Here is a 24,897-nt window from a genome sequence, read left to right as displayed (position 1 = left end):
ATGCAGCTTGTTTCAATCAGTACTTTGCTTTAATTCTTTTCTAGATTGAGAACCATCTGGGCCGCCCTGTTCAGGTACTGTGTGAAAAGGCTGTCTTAGAATCGGCGGGAGCCAGTGCAGAAAATTACTCCAAAAATCCGTTCCAGGACAAATTTGTCCGTTTAACAACTCTGAACCCGGGGCAAATATACGATCTGCCATTGTTGGTGGCGTATCATTGCAAATTGTATCTGAAGCCCCTTCCAACCGAAACTGATCATCAAGAGTGAGTATAATTACGTTTCCTGTTATGTGTATGATTATTTCTTTTCAGCTTGAATTGTGCAGTCCGAACGCTGAGCACGGATAAGTAGTCGTAACCACGCAAAAACAGAAAAAGACGCTCATTTATGCCGTCGAGTCAGAGAGTGAATCAGTTTTTTATAACTCACTGCGTTTTAATTATTTTCTGCAACAAATTCGGTGGCAAAAGTTGCTAACCGTCTTGCTTTATGGTCGGCAAAGTTACGTGATACAACAGAAAATTCTATTGGAAGCCAAATGATCCGTTCTCTTCAGTTGTCATTGCCCATGTATACATGCTTTAAGGTCGGCATAACGTGATGCAACAGAAAATGCTATTGAAAGCCAACTGATCCGTTTAGAAAACCAATCTGTTTTCTGCCAAATGATCCGTTCTCTTCAGTTGTCATGCCCATATATACATACGAATTATGCGATCTGCAACAGAGCGAATACAGTTAAACGAGCAGTGGTATCGAAAGAATAGACTCAATCAACCACTAACTCCCTAAATTGATTTCTTTCAATTGTAGTTCTGAAATTCCATAAAACTTCTTTTCTACATAGAAATTAAAATAAAATTATAGAATGCAAAATTTTCAAATAAATAATAAAAAAGAATTTTTTTTTTAATCTGGAGGCTTTCAGATTTTAAATTATGTCCAAAGGGATTTTTTCAACGTTTTGTGTGTTACCTTTATTTATCAAATATCATGTTCTTCGCACTTAAACCATAAAATTCAGTTCAACATCAATATCGCATATTAATCTTAAAATGAGCCTAGCTTTAGAGTTTCCGATACACAGTCTCACGCGCTGGAGATAAAAATGATTTTTCTGTACATTTTTGCCATTGCTCGCTTTGAAATCCTTGAGTTTTTTAATCAAAAACTCGCTGAGGTGTTAAAAATCTGAAATCGATAATAAAACAAATTTCAAATTCAAATTAAGGCTTCCACATGCCCATATTCTATGAAAGATTACGTTATTCAAATTGTGATGTCTCTAGGTACAGTTGTTTTATCACAATGCGAGAAACATGCATACATTCATGAAGGTTCTTCATTATTTAATTTTTTTAAATATAAGACAGGGCGATAATATATGGTGGGAAAGATTTTAAAAGTGATAAAGTTTTCGACGCAAAATGCCAAACATTGCCTTCTCCGGGATTCGAAACCAGGCTCATCGCTATGGCACTCGGGGTTGGGAAAATTCAAGAAATACAATAGTAGCAAAGATAAAAATCATCCTTCTTCTTAACCTTACTCCCCCTTCTAAACACTTATTCAGCTCGGTTTCCGTTCATAGGGAAATTTATGGCAATGAGTTGGCAGACCAGTTGTTCATCTACAGCGCAGTGGACTCTTCTCACGGAACACAGTCGCTTTCCGTTGTTTTTATTCCGATTTCATCTCAAGGAAGGTGACAGATGTCAATGTTGAATTATTGGGTCTCCAGACCATTTTGCTTTTTCTTCTCCACTCACCGATGAATTTCATCTGCAAAGACCATCAGACTTCTACTGGAGTGAATGGACTAAAACGCTATTAAAACGGCAAACAAATTCTTCAGCACAGATTAACTCAGATTTTTAGTATTTGCAATGAGAAGATGAGGGACTATACGTTTCCAACAACCTTCTCATAATATTTACACTACTCCTTTTATAATTTTTTTCTTCCATTTGATATGTTGTAATTATAATTGTATGTTTAACTTCAATGCAAAGAATATTTAGGACTATTAAGTACTGGATATGCTCTGCACTTCCACATGGAAATACGTTCTGTGGGTATTTATAACTTATTGAGGCATTTGGGAATTGTCTCTTTGTGTGTTAATATTATATTAATGTTCAGATTTTAAATTACGTCCAAAGGGGCTTTGTCCCTGAAAGTTGTTTTCGTTTTGCGATTTATCGTTCGTTCACTATAAATGTCCGTTTCACTTTTCAAACTGTTGTCACTCAATATTATCGCCTTGTATTATATTTGAAGAAATTAAATAATGAAAAATCTGCAGAAATGTATGTAGGTTTCTCGCATTGGGATAAGACAAAGGTACCTAGAGCCATCCAATTTAGAATAATGTAATCCTACTGCAAATATTGGCATCTGGAAGCCCGAATTTTAAGTTTCGAATTTGTTTTAATATCGATTTCATATTTTGTAAAACTTTAACGAATTTTTCATTAACAAACTCAAGGATTTCAAAGCGACTATTGGTAACGTGGTAAGAAAAAAAAAATTATCTCCAACGCGTTGACTGTGTATCGGAAATTCTAAAGATAGGCTCGATTTAAACTATTGAGCGATATTGCTGTTGAACTGAATTTTATGGTTTAAGTGCAAAGATTTCGATATTTAATAAATAAAGATAACGCACAAAAGTTAAAAAAAAAGCCACTTTGGACGTTATTTAAAATTTGAAACCGTTCAGATTTATTTATTTATATAATTATTATTTTGTTCTTTTTATTATTATTTTTGCCATTTTAATAATATTATTATTATATTATTTTTGCTTTATTATAAGTCAATCACATTTACTGTTTGCTGGTGAACTGGAATATTCTGAGTGTTATAAAATTTCATTACAGTTCTTGGAATATGAGCATTTTAAGAAAGAACAGAAATTTACAACTGTATCTAATTATTTTGTCTGTTATAATGCTTCCTTGTCATTAGAGTTATAATTAATGTATGAAATATTTAGGCCTATTGAGTTTTGATAGAATTGGTAAATGTCGTTTCTACATTTGATACAGAGTTTAGTGTTTTGTATTTGCACCTAGGAATAAACATCTGAGGATGTTTCGTAGCTTTTTATAGAATCTGGAATTATAACAGCCTTGTACAGAATAACTTCTGTATATCATGTCCATCACAATTGGGTATAAGTTCTTGTTTTTCAGCAGATGTATGTTCTTAACTATTTTAAGCATTGCGAACTCTTACAACCAATTCAACTTAGAGCTGATCCATTTTATTTGCTGGCAAATTGGAATATACTAACTATAATGAAAATTTAGTTGCAGCATTTGAAAGATATGCACTTATATAGTATAACTGTATATGGTATGTAATATGTACTGAATAATATTTGTATTTCATGTCTATTACAATTGAGAATTGGTTCCTGTTTTTCTGTAGATGTTTTTAATTACTTGAAGAAATTGAGCACTATTACAGCCATTTTATAAGCATGATATGTAATGGAATAAGTAATAGATATTTTTGGGGTGTGAATATGTACTCTTATATTGTAGGAATACCTGTCAATTTGTATGAATACCTGTCAATTTGTATAGGCTGGAATTGTTTTAACAAAATTTGTCATTTTGTACTATTTAGAATTGTATAGCAAAAATTTAATATTTTAACTGTAATGAAAAACTAGTTGCAGTTTTTCTTTTTTTTAAAACATGTACATTTGTAGTATGATTGATTGGCAAATATTCTAACTGTTATGAAAAATTAGTTGCAGCAATTGAAACATTGGCATTTATATGATATAGTTGATTGGTAAATAATGTGTACTGAATAATTTTGCATTTTATCTCTATTATAATTGGGAATTATTTCCTGTTTCCTGTTAGTAATTGGGTTGCTAGTAATTAGTTCCTGTTAGTAATTGGGAATTAGTAGTTTTTTTTAACTACTTGAAGAAATTGTGTAATATTGTTGCCATTTTATAAGCACAATTAGCCATTTTATAAGCACATGTAATTGAATACATTATAGCATTTTTTGGAATATGTGCTTTATGTTGTTGGAATACCTGTGAATTTGTATAAACTAGAATTATATGACAAATCTGTCGTTTTGAACAATTTATAATTGTATTGAAAAATTTTTTTAATTAGTTTCTTTTATTTTCTTTTAGTCCAAAGGGGAAATTTGCCCTGAAGAAGTATTAATTTCGGCAAATGGGTTTGAGATGAATAATAATATTGGTTGAACTATATGGAAATCAGAGAAGCGGAGCTCAAAATTATTTTTTAGTGCATTTAGGTTTTCCGAGTATTTCTCTGTTTCAATTGCTTTGTGGTTATTGATATGGCTTTATAAATTCTGAAAATGGGTGAAATTGTTTTCTTCCATCTGATTTATCCACTTATTTTTTACCTGAAAAGCAGTTACAGTCCCAGTCAATTGAAATGGTTTTTTTTTTTTTTCTTTTCCCTGGAGGTCTTCATTCAGTTTGTTCAGTTTAACTGTTATATCCGTGAGAAAATACAGATCGGATAACCAATTATTATCTTCCAATTCTATATAACTTTCGTTTCCGAATTCCAAAATCTGCTTTATTGAAGAAAGAAGTTCAAATCGTTGAAGTACTTTTCCCCTACTGAGCCATCTAACATCAGAATGAAGCAATAAGATTCCATGTTCGCTATCATCAGTCAGCAATCAATTATTTTATAAAATCTTGTAAGATATCTCTTATGATTATAAATGCTTATCATATTCTAACAATCAAGAAATATAAATGAGCGGTTATTTTTAAAATATTTTTTGTTCGTAGTACCTAATCGGGCAGACGAACACATACAAAACGATCGGCGAGCACAAGGTTGGGCACCGCTACTCTGCAGCATAGCTCCTATCCATGACAATGTAATGATTAATTGATTGTATATTTTTATACGGATTATTATGTAACAATTATTGTAATGATGACATTGTCAATTTAGCACTGTGATATTACTATCGTTGATTCAATTAATGCCTCCAGCGGTTGGATGGTAGATTCTCTTTCCGTCGCATGGCCCTGATGTGGCATGAATGAACGTCACACGGCTCTGATTATTCAGGGCCACCTGCGGTGGGTTTTCGAAATTTAATGCAGACAGCGACCTTCTTCTTGTTTCGAAGATCAAGTATGCAAAATTTCATCACAATCGGAATAAAATTGTATATATGTATAAATTACACACAAACGAACGAATACTGTTCTTCTTATATATAGACTGCTTTAGACAGTTTACTAAGCTAGATTAATTTCACAACACCAACTAGTCATTTAGCTGATATGATTGGCCTACTCCGTGGATAATTGCAACAATAGTGTGCAAACTGCTAAGGACACACATCATTAGGTGTGTAACTGATAAGATCACGAAATTATGACGTATTGAATTAGACATGGGTTTAGAGACTTGTTAATATATAAGTTCACAAGACCAGTTAGTCATTTGGCTGATATGACTGGCCTACTCCGCTGATAATTGCAACAATTGTGGGAGGGACCGATGACACAGCTGTTTGAAGCTGTTTTTGAAGTCATGCTGATTTAAAGCTTGTATTAGTACAGTGTGTTTCTAATATCGGGGTTTTAGCGCTTTGTAATATTTATTACGTAAAACTTAAAATTATAATGAATACATGAAATGAAACAGCAATGCCTACAAGCTTACAAGTGTTCACTGTGAGCACCTTTTGTCACATGACACACATCGACTCGATAGCTCAGTTCTTCCCAAACGTGGATTAGTGTTTGTGGTATAATTGTTGCAACAGCTGCCTCAGTCCTGTTTCATACGTCGGGTAGTTCAACTGGTAATGGTGACACATACACGCGATCCTTTATAAACTAACTCATACGATTCAGTGTGCATTGAATCGATAGTCAGTTCTTCCCAAACGTTGATTGGTGTTGTGGTATAATTGTTGCAACAGCTGCCTCAGTACAGTTTTTTAAAGTCGGGTAAGTCGCCTTATAGTGGAGGCACGTACACGCGATCCTTTATGAACTAACTTACACGATTCAATGTGCATCGAATCGATAGCCCAGTTCTTCCCAAACGTTGAAGAGTGTTTGTGGTATAATTGTTTAATTGTTGCAACAGCTGCCTCTGTCCTGTTTCTTAGGTCGGTTAGGTCATTTGGTAGTGAAAACACCCATACGCACGATCCTTTATGAACTCAACACTCTCTTCTCTAACCCTTAGTCGTCCCGTACTCTTCCCTTTGCAAAGGCAGCCGGTATTTTCAAACTGATGATACCATCTACGGATGTTTTTATCCCTTGCGGCTGAATTTAATCCGGAACGCACCTTGCACAGTACCTACAGATTCGGTATTTCAAACTGCAGAAAGCAAAAAGCTTTCCGTTCGCTGGACGCCATTTTTGTTTCTAACGTATTCTGGCGCATGCGCGTACCAACAAACAAAACTGTTTGAGTTGCTCTTTCATTTCATGTATTAATTATGATTTTTAAGTTTACTAAATAGATACGTTTACGTAATAAAAGAATTAAAACCCCGATATTCATTTAGAAACATCCTGTATTATAAAGCTGCTTGAAAAACCGCTTTGCCCAGCTAGCTCATGAATTTTCGCAGCTGGCATAACTGAGAGTTTAGTACTATCAATAAAAATTGTATGTTTGTAAGAAAATGGCTCTTTTTAACGAATGTATCTTCTAGATTCCTGACTCTTCTCTCTTCAACAGGTATAGCTTGAGCAGTGAGGGTATTTGGTGGAAAGACATGACAGTACCCCAGAAAAGCAGCAAATTTCTGGAGTGTCGAGCAGTCAACAACACAGGAAGTGTTTCCACTACAAAGGTAAAGCTTTTTATTAGTTGGCTCAATTTTAAAAAAAGATGTACGTCAAATTATTAAAACAATTAATCATAAAGGATTTGTTTGCTTAAGATACAATAACACGCCGAACAAGTATTAATTTAGTATCAACCAACAAAAGTTAGCGTTATATTTTCAAATTTTCACAGGACTAGTTTCGATTGTTTTACTGAACCATCGGCCTCAGCTGCGAAAGCGCAAACGAACGAGATAAGATTTAGTGATTTGATAAGATAAGAAAGACAGGACAGGAGTTAAGCTACTGGCGCCATTTGTTGATGAAACGAGAACTAAAACATAATTTCCTTAAACGCTGAAGACAAAGATGGATTGGAATTAGGGTCGTTAACTAGAAATGAAAGATTTTTTTTTGAATGTGAAATGCCTCTAGAAAATCCAATTCACCAATGGCAGACGTTTTGCAACTGAGGATGATGGTTCGGTAAAAGCATAGAAACTAGTCTTGTGAAAATTTGAAAATATAACGCTGATTTTTTGTTGTATGACTTCTAAATTAGTATTTGTTTGCCTGTTAAAACTTTGTATAAATAATGTAAGTGGAAGCCAATGTTTTCGTGAAAACATTGCTTTGTTGCTAAGCGTTATGTTAAACAAGTATTCCGTAATGAATCTAATGACGCTTTAAATTAAAATGACCAACCAACGCGTTTGTGTTCTGTCCTACCTTCAATCCTTGTTTTCAAATACCTGATGACCTGTGTAGAATGATTTTTTGATGCATTAATGTTAAATAGTTCGGCTCATGGAGAGAGCTAAAATTTTTGATTGTTCAATGATCTCTCTTAGATTGCCTTTGATTACTCTCATTTTTGAAAACTTTACTTGTAAACGTAAAATTGGATCGGCTGAGTGCGTCTGTAGTGGTTCCGAATCCAAACGTCAATTTGTTTCCGTTTTTAAACATAATCATTTTATTTTTTGATTGTAACATTTGGCTCTGGTGCAGAATTGGGTGCCCATTCGATTGGCGACAAATTTTGTTCGATTTTGCCGATGAAACCCGATTTCTGGTGACCATGATAGTTTTAACTTTGTTTTAGCTTCTTGATTTTTTTAAATGAAATTAGATGGATGTGTACATGGGCAAAGTTAAGGCAGTGCGCAGTACCTAGTTTGTGCAATTCTCGGATTTTTTTAAGTGAAAATAGGTCGATGTGGGGCATGGGCACCGAGTTTGTGCAATTTTTTTACTTCTTATTTTAGTTTTGTGTAGCGTCCATCTTGAAATTACGCCTTTCTTGCGCCGCTCTTGGCGTCAAAAAAGAATAAACAAGGGCCAACCTAGTTGTAAACTTTTAACTAATATTTCCTCTAAACTCAACTGTGTCGTGGTTACAATAATTATTTTAGTAGTTCAGAATGGCTTAAGGAAAAGAAAGCAAAACCAAAACATTTAAAATGCTGTTGTTGTTGCTGCTGCTGTTATGATTCATCTCATCAGAAAAAACCTACAAAATTCATCGCGGCAAGGAGTACAAGATTACGCTTGTCGTTGGAAACAGCCTTGGAACCATATTTGTCACAGTACGATTTTGTCCAGTTCCGTCCTAGTCTTGAAGGTAGGTGCGAGGGAATTCCACCTTTCTTTCCCTACCACCAAACCATGTAAGAGGACATTCGGCTCTCCATATGGCCTCACTCGGCGAAGACTGACATTTAACCTCTTCGTCGTCCGTAACGCCTCTAACGCGTTCAAGTGAAACTTCCGTAGGGCGGCCGTAACGTGCCTCAAGTGTTCTTCTACATTTTAAAACTTTTAAACGTTCAAAACGCTTTCTAAATGTTTTCTTGTTTGAGTTTTTATTTTTGTTTGTTCTAATACCTCCTAGAGGGCAGTACTAATCAGGCATTCTATTTATAATTGAATTTGTCCCGGGTTTTATGAATATTCGCACCATTTTGCATACCAGTGGACCAAAAATCGTTTCTCATCTGCTAGAGATCTGGAATTGGAGGTGAACGAGGATGACATAGAAGAGCTCATAATGGAACATGAAGATGAACTGACAACAGAAAGAACTCCAGTAAATCTTGAGTGAAGAACACCAAGAAACACAGCGAAATGTGTCTCTCTGAACAAGAGGAAGACGAAAAAGGACCAATGCGGGCATCTGCCATTAAAGATCTTTTGAAAAGGTAGGAGGACCACAATAGTGGTCTTAGAATAGTACCCAAACCGAGCTGATGTCAGTAGGGTAGGGGATCTTTCAAAACAATGCTATTAATAACGACAATGCTATTAAACACTTCCAGAAAATCCTGAAAAAGTGAGAAAAGCAGTCGGTATTGGACATGTTCTTTAACGCCCCATGAACAAAAAATGAAAAGGACTGATTAATATGCAAGTCTATATGTATGTATTAATTTTTTAATAAACTTACTGCATTTTCATTGCAAAGGGGCTTTGTCCCTGAAGGACTATTGTTTTCGTTTTGCGATTTTGCGTTGGTTCACTATAAACGTCCTTTCACTTTTGAAACTGTTGTCACCCAATGTTAGAGTCTTGCATTATATTTGAAGAAATTAAATAATGAAAAATCTGCATAAATGTATGCATATTTCTCGCATTGTGATAAAACAACGGTACATAGAGCCATCAAATTTTAAATGACGTAATCCTACTGCGAATATGGGCATGTGGGAGCCCAAATTTGAAATTTGGATTTTGTTTTATTATCGATTTCATATTTTGTAAATCTTAAACGAATTTTTGATTAACAAACTCAAGGATTTCCAAGCGAGCCATGGCAACTTTGTAGACAAAAAACATTTTTATCTCCAGCGCGCGAGACTGTGTATCGGAAATTCTAAAGACAGGCTCAATTTAAAACTATTTTGCGATATTGCTCTTGAACTGAATTTAATGGTTTAAGTGCAAAGAACGTGATATTTAATAAAGGTAACCGACAAAATGTTTAAAAAATGCCCCTTTGGGTGTAATTTAAAATCTGAAACCTTTCAGATTTTTTTTTAAATTTAATTTTTAAGTTCTCCTGAACGAATAAATCGATTTCACAAAAAATTCTATGGAAAATTGATGATCGGTTAACAATGGATACAATGGGTGATCAGTTAACGAACATAATCTATTATAAGACTATGTTCGGTATCCGAACTGTTTTTAACCGATCATCGATTTGCTTTTTTTTGTGTGTGTGTGAAATTGATTAATTCGTTCTGGAGACCCTGAAAATTTAATTTTAAAAAAGGATGAATCATTTCTTAGTAGGTTTATTAAAAAATAATACATAAATTTAGTCTTGCATATTAATCAGTCCTTTTCATTTTTTGTTTATTCGGCGTTAAAGAACATGTCCAATGTCGAATGGAATTAGTCATTCAAGCTCAAAATGAAATCAGTTTCGGTTTTGAATGAAATCAAAACTGATTTCCAATGTAGAACTTTTAAATTTAATAAGCAAGCAACATCATTCAGGAGAGATGAAAAACGATTTTTGGTCCGTTGGGTTTGGCAACCCTGCACATTATGCTCCGAGAGAAGTGTTCGGTAGAATTCGCTTTAGTTCGTTTTCCAAACACAAAATCTTTCGTGAATGTGTTCGTTGTCCGATTTGTTCGCAATCCGAACTGTTCGTTAACTTGTAGAGACATTAGGATGTTTTGGAAGTAGGCAAGATGAAAAATTAGCAACGCCTTTGTCGGGAATCGAACCACGGACCTCTAGAATACCGGCCCAGCGTGCAGAACCACTACAGTACGAAGACACGCTAGAAAGGCGGGAGAAATACCTTATAAACCTATCACCCACTGTACTGTGAATTCATTATAAGGATCAGTAATAAAGTTTTATTCTTCAAAAATGTGTATAAAAGCGCGGACGTGAGTCTTATACGCCGGCCAATACGGTATATATTCTTTCAAAACGCATAACGCCATCAGCCAATAGATATATTTAATGATTTTCCATTTCGAGTACGTGTTTTTCCGATGTTTATTTCCGGCAAACAGGCAGAGCTAATTGCGATGATTTTCTTTAGGTTGTGTGCGAAGAGAATCGAGATCTCAAAACTCCATCTGTTGGCACAAAACTTGTACCCAATTTCTGCTTGCTCCTCTACCCACCCGTCGTGTTCCACAACTTACTGCCCCTTGCACTCGACGTGCACATTAAGGTACGTTACTGCAATTGAAATTTAATTCAATATTTATTATTATTTTTAGAAAAGATACTTCTATTAAGACCTCCTTTTTTTCTTTCCAGAGCAAAGATCAATTGATGCGATTGCAGGAAGGAGAAAGTGCTGTGTTCTTTGACTTCGATTATCGCCACCCTCACGATGTTCTTGTAGAGGTAACAACTGAACTCTTATTTATCTGTTATACAGCCATTACATTAACTTCGATAGCGTATTTTAGAAAAAGGAGGAGGGAATGCTTGAAAGACTATGAGTTTGTAATGTTAGCCCTTTGCGGCACAGTGTGTCCGGTCTGGACACACTTAAAATGTTTCCTTCTGTATGCGCAGAAAAATTAAATGAAAAAGGATTTATAGCTTACTCTGAACCTTCTTTATTTATAGTATATGGCAGCTCAACACAAACCAGTCCATATATTTTAGCCATGTTTAGTTTTTTAAGACCCTCATTTTTCAAAGAAATCTTCCAGATTTTTTTAGGGTATGAAAGGAATTGTTTGAAAGGAAATTTCTATGCTATTTTTTCGCTGTATGTTAATCTCCTTATTCTTTTATTAGTTTTAAATTTTTACCTTGAAATGTTGCCTAAAATCAAACGGCGAACCCTAGGTGTGCCCAGACCGGACTCACCGATCATCTAGGACAACTGAGAGTCTGTATTCTTTGCTTCTCCGCATCTCATCGGTCAGTTCATTGAAAACAATGCTCGTTTCAGCACTCTTTTCGAAGCTCTATTTAATGAGTGTGCCCACTTTGGGCGCACCCACAGAATTAAACGATAGCTGCTATCTTCAAAAAATTTTACTTGTGTTCTCCTCTAGGCCTAATTAGACTGTCTACCTTTTTTTTTTTTTTTTTTTTTTTAAACGGTGGTAGTTCTTTTAGTTGGTAGCTCTGGTAGCTCGCGGTAGGATTTAAAAATGGTACAGTAGCTCTGAAGCTTCATAACTTTGGCGACCACTGCCCTAAGGCATCCCACGCGTGCACAATCGGGTTCAAATCTGGTGAGCGAGATGGCCAAATCGTTCAAGTGATATCTTCTGTTTTCATGTATTCTGACGCCACATATGATAGATGAATGGAGCGTTATCGTCCATTATCAACATCTCTGGGCCAATAACACCCCTAAACATTCGAACGTGGAAGTTCCACTACCTCGTTCACGTGTCTCCGAGCGGTTACAGAACCTTCTTGAAAGATATGCGTCTGGATGGGGAGCACAAACCATTGGTTTCCTCGCGTACAGTCCAACGTCGTTAAGGCTTCGTGCAGCAGTAGAAAGGATAATTCGAATTCCTGTGGCAGCCAGAAGGTCTAAAAGCAAATCTTTTGCAATCGCTTCGCGGTTTATTCGAATCGAGAGCGACAGAAAACTGTCTTCAGATGCATTGGTCGCTCTTGGTCGCTTTTGACCAGGCGATATCTACGGATAAGGTGTTTTATGACTTAATATTTACGAACTTAACATCTATGGATCCAGTGTTTACGAATTGATATCTACGGACTTAACATCTACGACTTAATACCTACGGATCCAGTGTTTAAAAAGCTGTTTCAAATTCTTGATACGACACTTTGACGCATATTCAGATCTTGGGAGACCTGCATTTGTGTTTGACCTCCATCGATTCTATCAATTATTCGCCACGTTTGATCTTCACTCAAATGATGCCTTTGAGCCGTAGCTTCTGAATACTGATCACTCTGAGAATACACATTCACTTTATAAAGTTCCAACCTTTCTTTTGTAGCTATGTGTGTGGAAACGCGAGAAATGTTAGGCAAATAATTGCTTTAACTCAGAAACAGAAACTTAAACTCAAGAAGGGTTAATGCTCAAAATAAGGCTTAACAGACGGCCCCTTTCTCAGGACGTACAGAAAAGCCACCTCTTGGGCTTGAAGTCAAGAGTACTAAGAAATAAATCTTAACTAATGCTTAACTAAAAAGATATATGCTACGTTTTGTAGAAAGGATGGGGCACCTAATATTTAGCCTAAGTAAGCAGGTATTAGACCCACACACTAACTAGGAAACTAACATCATTCTGGTATCATTCCTCGAGTCGCGATGGAAATTGTGATTCCATTGAGCACTACCGGCGGAGGCATCAACGGTACTCCTAACCTTTCAGCGTTAAATTAGCTCAAGTAAAAGGGATTAAATTACATGATATAAGATTGTGATGTACATAGTTGTGCAGAATGAAAAAACTTTACGTTAACAAATGGAAAATACAGTGGTTCTCTTCACCTAAAAACAAAGGATTTATGGAACTAATTAAAATCACAAATAAAATGAAATGTATGAACAATATTGATGCTAATCAGGTTTTAACTGGACATGGTAGGTTTCCGTTCTATTTCAACCGATTTTAATCTGCAGGAAAATAAATTATGTAATAGTTGTCAGGTTGATTGTGATTTGCATTTCATGCAGGCATTTCGTGGTTGATTGTAGTTTAACAGCCCCTATTAGACAGATTTTAATGTAAGTGCCATTAATTTTAAAGTTTTAAATTATGTACTATTGCTCTAATGAAGTTTATCAATGAAAATAGGGCGCTGGTAGGAATCTTCTGTTAAAATTGAATGTTGTATTTGTGTGGGTTTTAGATAACTGTGGTGTTCTATGTTTTGAATTTGTGTTTATGTTTTTTTTTTTTTTTTTTTTTTTTTCTCGTTAGTTTGTTGGTCTGTAATTTTGTGTTAGATGTCCTTACTTATTTTTGATTTAGTATATTTGTTTGTTGTTTGGGGGTGGCTGGGTTACTGGCTGCCCTCGTTTGTGGAGATACGGGACCCCTTCTTTTGAGCTATGGGGACACTCGTGTCCAGGTAGGCTGAAGGGAGCCTCCAATTTTTATAAAGTTCTGCAGGTGCATACTTCAAGATGTTATCTATTGTAAAGGGTACAGGCAACATGTTTCAGGGCATTATATATTGCATTAGAAACAGGCATATGTTCCCACGTTACAAATCATTTTTATAAACATGAACTGTTTACTATCAGAATTAATTAAGAACTATAAAATTGTTTACAAAGCTTACATTTAAGTACTGTTGTAATGTTGTGGTGAAACATTAACAGCTCAATTTTGACGATTCATTATTTGCTGTAACGAACGTTTTTATGTTAATTGATTTTCAGAAATCATATTATTGTCTAGCAGTACATTTTTATTTGCGTGTAAAAATTGATCATGACATTATAAATTGTGGTGGCTAGAAGCAACTTATTTCTAGTATATAAATCATGCCTACAATCATGACATGTTTACATAATTTTTTTACAAACGGCTGTCAAAATTTGAGAAGAATATGAAATAATAAAAAAGACATAAATGAAAATAAACAAAAAAAAAAAAAAAAAAAAAAAACTTCATCTGCATACTTATGCATACTACGTACTTTTAGATATATCTGCATATATATCTTGATACATTGCCAACTTATTTTTGTCACTTCATTGTATGCAAGTACATGTGTTTTTACAATAATTAGATTACATGAATTACATTCTATGATACATAACATTGTTGATACTTTACCAACTCAATGCTGGTTATTTATTATATTGTCGCGTTTTTCTTTTTTGGCACCAGTTGTACGGGGATCGTAGATTTGGAGTGAATAACGACGACACTTGATGAAGTATCGAAACACACTTTATTTACCAATATTAATCAGATAGCTCCAAAATCACATTTACAGTCGTCGAACTGTTATAAACACGCTGACACGTTCAGCGACACAGCCTTCACACTGTCAGGCAATAACGGTGGAGACAGCTTCACCGCAAAGCACCCGGAGTACAGCTCCCAACTCTGCTTGGTCGTTCTCGGAAGTCCACGTACTCTCGAGACTCTCCACGCAATGCACTGTACGATACGCAAGAGTATAGCTTTCGACTCAGCACAGTCTAAGACAAAACTCGACGATGCACTAAAAGAATCTTTGATGCACTCGACGACCCACTCGGCACTCGCTGCCCGGCTGTCTACTCGATCGACTCCGCAGGGATTGACTCGCTAGACGAGACACCAACTCGATACTATCTATCTCGCACTCTCGAGGCACTCTGACTAGCCCTTTCGATGAAGCACACTATCTTGCACTCTATTGGAGGCACACACACTAGCTGACTGCGGACCAGCAGGGTGTATATAGCTTTCGGCTTGTGTTCGAGAACATTCTGGGCTAAACCGGTAAGAATTCGTTCCAGAAGGTTCTACATCCATCCATGGTATATCACCAAATGGGCGATTTCTCGCCAAATGTGACAACCCTGCCTTCCCTTGCCATTTTATGGCAACCCTAAAACTGCTTTGCGGGGAAGCCATCTCACCGCGCCTGTACATTTCGTAGCAATATATGTTCACTTATCAGGTATTGGTGACCTTATGTTACATAGAAATGTAGGGGTCAAAAGATATAGCCGAAGCTATCAAAATTCTCAAGGAATTGGCCCCTAAATGTTAACAAAACGCTAAAGCTATTAAGGGCCGGAAATACGACCGAGCGGAGTGATAACTTAGAAAGAGTGTAACCAAAAGGCAAACGCGCGCTAGTCAGAATCTCTGGCTCTCTAACGAATTCGGTGGAACTTCGACTTAAGTACCGCTCTTCCTTCATTTGCATTAACCGCGATTCTAAAAACATGCTCTGGCAGGAAATTTGGAAGCGGAAATTAGAAGGGACAGGAAAGTAGCTTTAATTAAAAATAGCTGTTAAAACTTAGGATAAACCTTGCAACTTTAAACAACACTACAGACCGGAATTCCAGCATGCGTCCACTGCGCACAACATTGTCAGTCACCGTGTTTTCATATCTCCGGCGCTAAAATATGTGCGGAAGTGCAGTTTCGAATTCAACTGTATTTTATTAACGTGAATAATGACAGGATCGCGCATTGGTTGCAACATTAACTTAGTGAGCATATTTTTTTCTCACAATCCTTTAATTTTGATAACCAGTGTAATAGAATATCACATTATGAAACACTTGCAGCTAATGTCAGTCTTCCGAAAGATTCCTTATTAAGCAAAGCTATCTTGTTCTCGAGATCTGTAAAATCATGAATCTATTTTCTGCATCGGGAAAAGGTATTTTAGATCCCGCTTAAAAATATGAATGTAACACTAGGATATTTACTTCTTTAAAGTTTCAGCTATGTATTTATTAACTCACACATAGTAACTTCATTTAATTAGCATAAGTTGTGAAAGCCTTGTTAAACCATCCTTAACATAATTTTGTGAATGATATTAACCTCTTCGTCGTCCGTAACGCGTCTAGCGCGTTCAAGTGAAATTTCTGAACGCGTAACGCACTGCAAGCGTTCTTCTTCATTGTAAAACTTTTAAACGTTTAAAACGCTTTCCAAATGTTTACTTGTTTGAATTTTTATTTTTGTTTGTTCTAATACATCCTAGATGGCAATACTAATGAGGCATTGTATTTCTAATTGAATTCCCCCCCCCCCCGGGTTTTATGAATATTCGCGCCATTTTACGATACAAGACGGTGAGAGATCTTCAACGTCTACTCAGCAGATAAAGAGAAAAATATTAGGTTGTGAATTGGAAAGACAAGAAGGATATACGTTTGATGAGTACAGTTCATAATAACTCGATGATTGATGTTGAAATACGGAAAAGAACTGTAAAAAAACCAATAATTGTAAAAGATTACAACAAAATGGGAGGAGCGGACCGCCTGGATCCGATGTTAGCATATTAATCCTGCTGTTAGAAATAAGCAGAGATATTATTACTTTTCCATTATACTTTATTCCTTTATAATTTTACTTACATTTACATTCATCCACTGCGAAAGTTATGTATGGAAAGCTACGTATGTACAGAGAAACAACATACGCTGCGAAAAACAAAGGGCCGCTGGGGAGAAATTTTCGCGGTAAGGAGAGGACGGCGAAAGGGTTTTAAGGACGGTGTTTATCAATTTGTAAATGTTTGATCTATCTTTATGGATTCCATCGAATTTAGACTTTGTGAACTTGTAGTTTTCTTTCATCTTTAATGTAAATGCCTTTCAAAATTTATACTTTTAAATTACGTTTTGTAAGATAAAAAATGCAATTAATTTAGTTATTAGTCCAAAGGGGCAATTTACGCCCAGTTTAATTTAACAATATGTTTTTCTTCAGCCTTTTTAAGCAAGTCTTTTATGCTTTATGAGTGTCTGTATTCAACATACTGTTTCTTCCTAAGGTGGGCCAATATGTTGGTCTTCAATGGCACGGTAAAATGACGATTAGTGGTGATACCGAAGAACACCACCCGATCAGTATGAATCCCGAGACGGACACAGGTGGTGGAAACAGACATCTCGCTCTTCATGTGCACGTGACTCGAGATCGTAGTCTGGATCTTTACATCTTCGCTCCTTACTGGATCATCAACAAAACAGGACTGCCTCTACAATTCAGGGTAAGCATTTTCCTACTTGCCTCTTCTAATTCGCAATCTATGTATTGTTATGTACAATCTGTTTATCATAAGAAACGCTGCCGCCAGTTAGTCTGCAACTGTCTGTTGCCGTAGAGCCTGGACCTATTGTCCGTAGGGTGCCTCGAAGAAGAATGATAAACTGTTTTTCCCCTCAGCCAACAGTCGCCAAAAACAACATAACAATAAAGCAATCCTTGGTTCGCCCCTATTTGAAATATACTAGCCCTGTTGCTACAGCGACCGCCACCCGCCAGACACTGTGGAAATCAATAAAATTTTGCAATCAATAAAAAAATATTTAATGTTTTTCAATACTACATAATTAAGTATAATTATTGATTACAATGTTTCATAGTAATGCTAATATTTCCTTAACACTATTTTTTCGATTATATGCACAAAGTCTGAGCACCAACCTATATCATGAACACAATAATCGATTAATATTGTTGCGTGCGTACGGGTTCGTTATGAAATGAATGCACAAGTCCGATGAAAAATGAACAAAAATTTATTATTATCACAACAAAAATGCTTAAATTTTCTCAAATTATCATGCAGTATTACAATATCTCACAGTAGTTATCTTTTAACTACTCAAATATCCAATAGAACGTAATTCAAAACAGCTAAAGAACGCTAATCCGCGAATTCGCTACAATCAACAACAGTAGTTTTCTAAACAACAACAAACTAAGCAACTACTACAAACTGAGATGTTTTCCTCCTTTTATAAGATTTTAAAATCACGCGCTAGAATTTTCCAGTACTTTCTCGAAATCAAAAAGAGATATTTATTTATTTAACGCACGCGCTCTTGTATTTTTAATTTTTCCGGCTTAGCTTTCTTTTAATATTCGTCACGCGCTGCACTGCGCGAGAAATAAAACCATTTAATTTGTAATTGAACTAACATTAGCTTTTTAAATACCAAATTCGTAACACTGCCCCCTTCCCAAGGACTGCACGTCCCGGGCAGTACAATCCCTGGACAGGAAGCTAAACTTATAACTGTGGCATAAATGCAACTGAGGCATAAACATTACATTACAATATCAAACAATATAAACAATAAATGCAATAACTAACTTAAACAAATAAAATGCTATCAAATACTAAATACAAAACAAATACTAAATACAAATCAAATACTAAATACACATTTATAAACAAAAAGGACCATGGTCTGATACTATTTACAATTATTTACATTACGTACTATGGCCATAGTAATGAGCTAACCTGTCGTAAGAGCTCGAAGACTCACGGATCCGAACCATGACGTCATTTAGCCTGTTTAGGATTGTGTGCGAACCATCCCAAGGTGACTGTAAATCAGGCCTGACTCCTTTTCGTCGAATCGGGTTCCACAACCACACCTTGTCTCCTTCGTTGGATCTATGTCCAGCAGCTGTCGTGTTGTATTTGGTCTTCACTTTCTCCGTCGCCAAGTTCACTCGCTTTCGTGCGGAACGGTGCATCACTTCAAAACGGGCCTTGACATCTTGGATGTGTTCCTCAGGCGATGAAGGCGCACCCGTACGGCGATGAAACAGGCGGTCACAAGGCAGACGAAGGTCTCGACCGAAGAGCATCTGAGATGGAGAATAGCTGGTAGTCTGGTGTTTCTTTTCGACCCTAGCATGATTTCGACTGTTTCTCGAGCTGGTTCTTTCGGACAAAGCGTTGGCATTTCCAGGTGAGGATCCCTTCTTAGGATGGATAGTCATGTCTTCAGATCCTGAAAGCAGTTTGTTGTTTTTCAAGTCTAAGGAAAAATTGTATTTCCTTAAAAAGTCCAATCCGAGTATGCATGGATCTGTAATATCCGCCACATATGCCGTGTGATGGTAGGCGGCACTTCCAAACGTGATGTTTACGTTTAACTTCCCAGTTATGTCGATCTTGTCACCAGACGCAGTCTGAAGGGTAACACAGGATGGCGTCCAAATAAGTTTATCTTTAAACTGTTCAGCTAAATCTTTCCTAATGATGGTAACATTAGCTCCTGTGTCAATGATCATTCTGCAACGAACTCCATCGATATTCCCATTGATGGACAGTCCGTTATTGTTGCCACTCACTGTATAAATTTTAAGAGCTTTAAAACAAGGTTTTTCACTATCTGGCAACCTCCGTTCCTCGATATGGTCACTAATTTGTTTACTGCGTTGTTGCTGGGAAATGGTCTTATTTTCCGTACCTCGGGGTGTTCTGCAGTTTCTTCGTATGTGGCCTTCAACTCCGCAGTTCCAGCACTTTAGAATTAGTTTCTTTTCACTTCTGTTCCGTCTCAAGCCACTGACTTGTCTGGTAAAATCATCTGCTTTATATTCCGTACCCTGGGGAGTTCTGCAATTCCGTCTTAGGTGACCTTCACTACCACATCTCCAACACCTTAGAGCCACTTTCTTCTCGCTCCTACTCCGTATCAAATCTTCGACTTGTCTGGCTAAATCATCTAAACGACCCATCAGTTGATCCACTGGCTCATGGACTCGCACAGCTCTAACTGGGTAGCGATCTCTACTAGTTGCTTGCTGGGCTGCCTCGAAATTCATGGCGTACAACAGAGCGCTTTTTAAATCTTTTACATCCGCCATTCGTAGAGTTTTCTGTATTTCAGTATCTCGGATGCCGTCGATAAAGTATTGCAAGGACAGGATTTCCCTTGTTTCTGTCGGGCATTCCGAAAAGGCGAGATGGGACAGCCTTTCAACATCCGCGGCGAGCTCCTGAAGTGTTTCGGTAGGCTTCTGTTGACGAGATTTTAATTGGAGCCTGCTGTAGTCTTTTAAACACTTCTCCCCAAAGCGCAACTCCAAGGCGCCGGACAGAGCTTCGAAATCTAACCTTTTGTTTTCGGGAAGAGTCTGAAGGATATCCGCTGCGTCGGCTCTTAGAGAAGCGGCGAGATGACAGGCCTTAGCTTGGGAATCCCATCCATTCGCATCCGCCACGATAGAAAATTGTGTCTTATACACCTGCCAGGAGGTCTTCCCATCATATGTGGATAGCTTCAGAGGTGGACGAGCAGGCATTGGTAAGAATTTAAAATCATCACTCCTGCTCCCTGCCGACGCTACGAATTTCTTTAAAGTATCCATTTCTTTGGCAACTGCAGAAACTCTCTCATCAATTTGTTCTTTTACAGAAGAAACTCTTTCTTCAATATGTCCAACTTTATTTTCAACTGCGTCAATTCTGCCTTCCATAGCTTCAAATTTATTTTCTATTATGCAAGTAATTTCTCTTTTCATTTCTTCTTGACCAGCTTGAACGGCTTTCATTTCGTCCTTAACGGATTCCTGGCCCAATTTCATTTCTTCCTTAACGGATTCCTGGCCCAATTTCATTTCTTCCTTAAATGATGCTTGGCCAGCTTCCATCTTTTCTTGGAATGCAGCAAAAGCACTAATGAGCTGTCTCAATTGTTCTTCCATCGCTCTTGTTATTGGCATTCAAACCCCACTCCTGACACCAAAAATTGTTGCGTGCGTACGGGTTCGTTAAGAAATGAATGCACAAGTCCGATGAAAAATGAACAAAAATTTATTATTATCACAACAAAAATGCTTAAATTTTCTCAAATTATCATGCAGTATTACAATATCTCACAGTAGTTATCTTTTAACTACTCAAATATCCAATAGAACGTAATTCAAAACAGCTAAAGAACGCTAATCCGCGAATTCGCTACAATCAACAACAGTAGTTTTCTAAACAACAACAAACTAAGCAACTACTACAAACTGAGATGTTTTCCTCCTTTTATAAGATTTTAAAATCACGCGCTAGAATTTTCCAGTACTTTCTCGAAATCAAAAAGAGATATTTATTTATTTAACGCACGCGCTCTTGTATTTTTAATTTTTCCGGCTTAGCTTTCTTTTAATATTCGTCACGCGCTGCACTGCGCGAGAAATAAAACCATTTAATTTATAATTGAACTAACATTAGCTTTTTAAATACCAAATTCGTAACAATATGAATGATATACGCTATAGCACTTAGGATGTTATAACCGAATCCGTGTGTCCAAATATAACGATAATCCGTGTTTCCAAATATTGCACGACGTTATAACCGAATCCGTGTATCTAAGTATAACAATAATCCGTGTTACGGATTATCGTTATATTCGGATACACGGAATATAACAAAATATTGCACCGCTGGAGCCACTGAAGATTGGAAAACCAAAACATAATTTTAATCACCAGAAAGTCATAAAGCACCAAAACAGAACACTATTTAATTGATAGACGATGTTAACTCGTTGCAAGCAGATATTCACAAACAAAATAAGCAGAAATTCGCCATTACCACGAAGATTTCTCCAAAATTCAAAATATACTGCCATCATTATATTTTTGTACGTCATTCTCTTTCTGTATTAAAGCTCTCCAGTATTTAATTCTGATCGTGAATTGCAAAACCGTTACGAAAACATTACTGAAAATAAGATGGAGTATGAAATTTATCGCTCAGATCACTAACGAGTTTGAATTTGGCAGCTAGCCAAAGCGCGCAATCCTCGAGCTTAGATGTTCGTTTCCGTCGCATGGATATGCATCGTCTTTTAACATTGCACGTTTTCTCGGAATTCTTAAAATAGCATAATTTTTATCCGTGAATACCACATCTTCACGCAATCATACCTTCGCGAAAACTTTACTTTTCTCACTGTATGCGGTAAAATGTTTCATATTATGCCACCATATTAATTCAAATAAATTCGTTTTTACTTCAAAAATAATAAAGTCATATTTCAGCAGTAAAATAATTGCTAACACGTGGTTTGCATTGATTTCTGAAATATGATTTTTTAAAATATATAAAATGCATAACTTAATAACTTACTTCATAGGTTTGTTTCATTTTTAAATATTTTGCTTTAATATTTATAAAAAAATATTTTAAGTATTAATTATTTTAACAAAATATTAACAATAATTTAGCACGTAATTTTAGTACTAATTAAATTTAATAATTCAAACATTTATATTAAATTTATATTTCATTAGATGAATCTATCTTAGATTAATATATTTAAATGAAATAAAGTAATGAAACATTGCAAAATAAATCTTATGCGGAATTCAGATTCTTGAAAGAGCAGACTTAGTCTCCTTTCATTCGAAAAGTAACGTTGATGAACTATGAAAACGATGCTAAAACGACCACGTCTAAAAGCGGTCATATGACGTTTCAGCGACGTCGACAGATTGCCAAGATGCAACGGCAAATATTTTGCGTCTTCGCAACGTCGTAAAGACGTCGTAAAAGTTACCACGAGCACTTTGCAACCTCTCGGATCAGTTTGTAACGTCGTTACGACGTTGCCGTGCTACTTGGGCACTTGTTCACATATATAAGATGAAGCAAATATAGCACTGATTTTCTGGGCGTGAGATATTAAATTTAGGAAACTTACTTTCGATAATGATTTGTAAAACTCAAACTTTGGCATATTTAGAAACAACTGCTTGAGACGATTGTTAGACTGCAAATCAATTAATTCAAGCTGCAAATATGACCTCACTGCTTCACAATTTACGTTGAAAGCCATGGTAAAAATATCAGTTCTGTTTGAATGGCCCTGAAATCTGCGTTCGAACTCAAAATGCAGTTTTTTTCAAGCCATCTTCATAATTTTTATGCTTCTCTTCATTTACTGAGGGTATTAAATCGGGAAATGAGAAAAGTCGTTCTTAGCTAGATGCCCAGCAAACAGATTAAGTTTTAAGTTAAGATATTAAGGTTAAGTTTTTTCTAAGAAGTATAATTCACCTATATTGGATTCCAATATGCCTGCTAGAGATAGAGATAACGCTTGTTGGCGCCAGTCTACAGCTATAACTAACAAAGAACTTCCACTTTTAACGCTTTACCGATTGAACGCTGTCTGTGCTTGTAATTTCCGTCGATTTATGTTTTGTAGAACAAAAATAAAGAAAGTGAAAATATCATCAGTCCTTTGGAAAAAAGGAAGAAAAAAATATTTAAACAAAATAGAAAAGGAGATGGATATATAACATATAAATATATACTTCTTTTAATTTGACTCGGCAAATTAAAATTCTAACCGCGGGCCGGATAGAAACTTCCAGCGTGCCGCAGTTTGCCTCACTTAATTCATTAGTTCACGGGATCTACAGTGCTTTTTAACAATGTCTTCTTACCGAGAAAGTGCAATACAATTATTTAAATGTTCAAAAATAAAATCATAGGCTGATTGGAGTCACATAAAATAGTTTGGGGTATCCACCACTTCAGTTCTGTAGAGGTGGTCTTGCAAACACTCATGTCCAATCCGACGTCTAAATAGAGCTACCGCTGTCTTTCTTGGAAAACTGGGAATGGAAGTTGTCTCTTTCCCCAGAATCCCCTATCTCTTATCCCTGGAGGTAGGAAGTTAGATGGAGTGGCCCTAAACCAGTTTCCCCATATCCTGCCAAAGCAGGATCTTCTTTGGTGACCAAAATATTGGGTCATTTACCATTGAGTTCAATGAGTTTTGACACGATCGGATGTAAATATTTTGTAATTACGTCTTAAATATGCATATAAATGTAAATATTTTTCAATACTTCAGAGTCCTAAGTATATGAAAAGAAAACAATTTTAAAGAACATTTCATTCTGAAGGGAATTACATGCTATACTTTTCACAGAACAATTTGTTCAGAATGGTTTAATTTGAAATATTTTCACAAGTTTTCGTTAAGTACATTAGAAAAAAAAATTAAGGTAATTCGATTTGATTCGGTTAAGGATTACAAAAATTAAGATCAAAGTTTATTGTATTATTAAAATTATGCATTATTTCTTTTCTATTTATAGAGCTTCTTCCTAAAATACTTTCTCATATATGACATGATTTTTTAGCTTCTGAGGCATCTTTTAAATCGAAAATTATAAGTCAGTTTGTAATTAGTGCTCTATTCGGTCCATTTCAAATTAGAGCACCTTTTATTTTAATAGCGAAATACTTTAAATAGTATTTCCCTTTCTCTGAATATTTCTGAAAGAGAATACAATAAGGATTATTTTTTAAATATTATTTAAAACTTGTAACTGAGTTATTATAAAATGTAAGGGGAATAATTCTTTTAATTATACTTATCAGATTTTTTTACCTTTAATTTCAACAATACGTATCCCAAACTCTTCTTTATTACTTTCTTAAGTACGTATCTCATAGAAATTGCTTTACAATACCTTTTAACAGATTGCTTTCCAGTACGAACAATTCTTGCTTAACTAGTTTTATAACGTATTTTTCAACAGGATGTCAATTTATGTTTGCAATTCAATGTTAAGGTTATTATATATTTAGATAATATTTATAATCATTATAAATTTAGATA

The 24,897-nt window shown here is 35.9% G+C and overlaps 1 protein-coding gene across 1 annotated transcript in view; it reads left to right on the top strand.

Annotated features, from left to right (window-relative positions):
• Positions 1 to 24,897, top strand: part of LOC118194141 (intermembrane lipid transfer protein VPS13A-like) — a 483,044-nt gene that overhangs the window by 338,989 nt on the left and 119,158 nt on the right. The window contains exons 49-53 of the mRNA XM_085810380.1: positions 45 to 265; positions 6,743 to 6,857; positions 10,895 to 11,029; positions 11,119 to 11,208; positions 17,286 to 17,504. Of these exons, the coding sequence (XP_085666506.1) occupies positions 45 to 265; positions 6,743 to 6,857; positions 10,895 to 11,029; positions 11,119 to 11,208; positions 17,286 to 17,504 (780 nt within the window). The remainder of the gene's footprint in view (positions 1 to 44; positions 266 to 6,742; positions 6,858 to 10,894; positions 11,030 to 11,118; positions 11,209 to 17,285; positions 17,505 to 24,897) is intronic.

Source organism: Stegodyphus dumicola, chromosome 2 (assembly GCF_044657685.1).
Source record: "Stegodyphus dumicola isolate Sdum_Otavi_A_Nest chromosome 2, ASM4465768v1".
In the NCBI taxonomy this organism is placed as follows: Eukaryota; Metazoa; Arthropoda; class Arachnida; order Araneae; family Eresidae; genus Stegodyphus; species Stegodyphus dumicola.
This window is presented reverse-complemented; position numbering and strand designations above follow the sequence as displayed.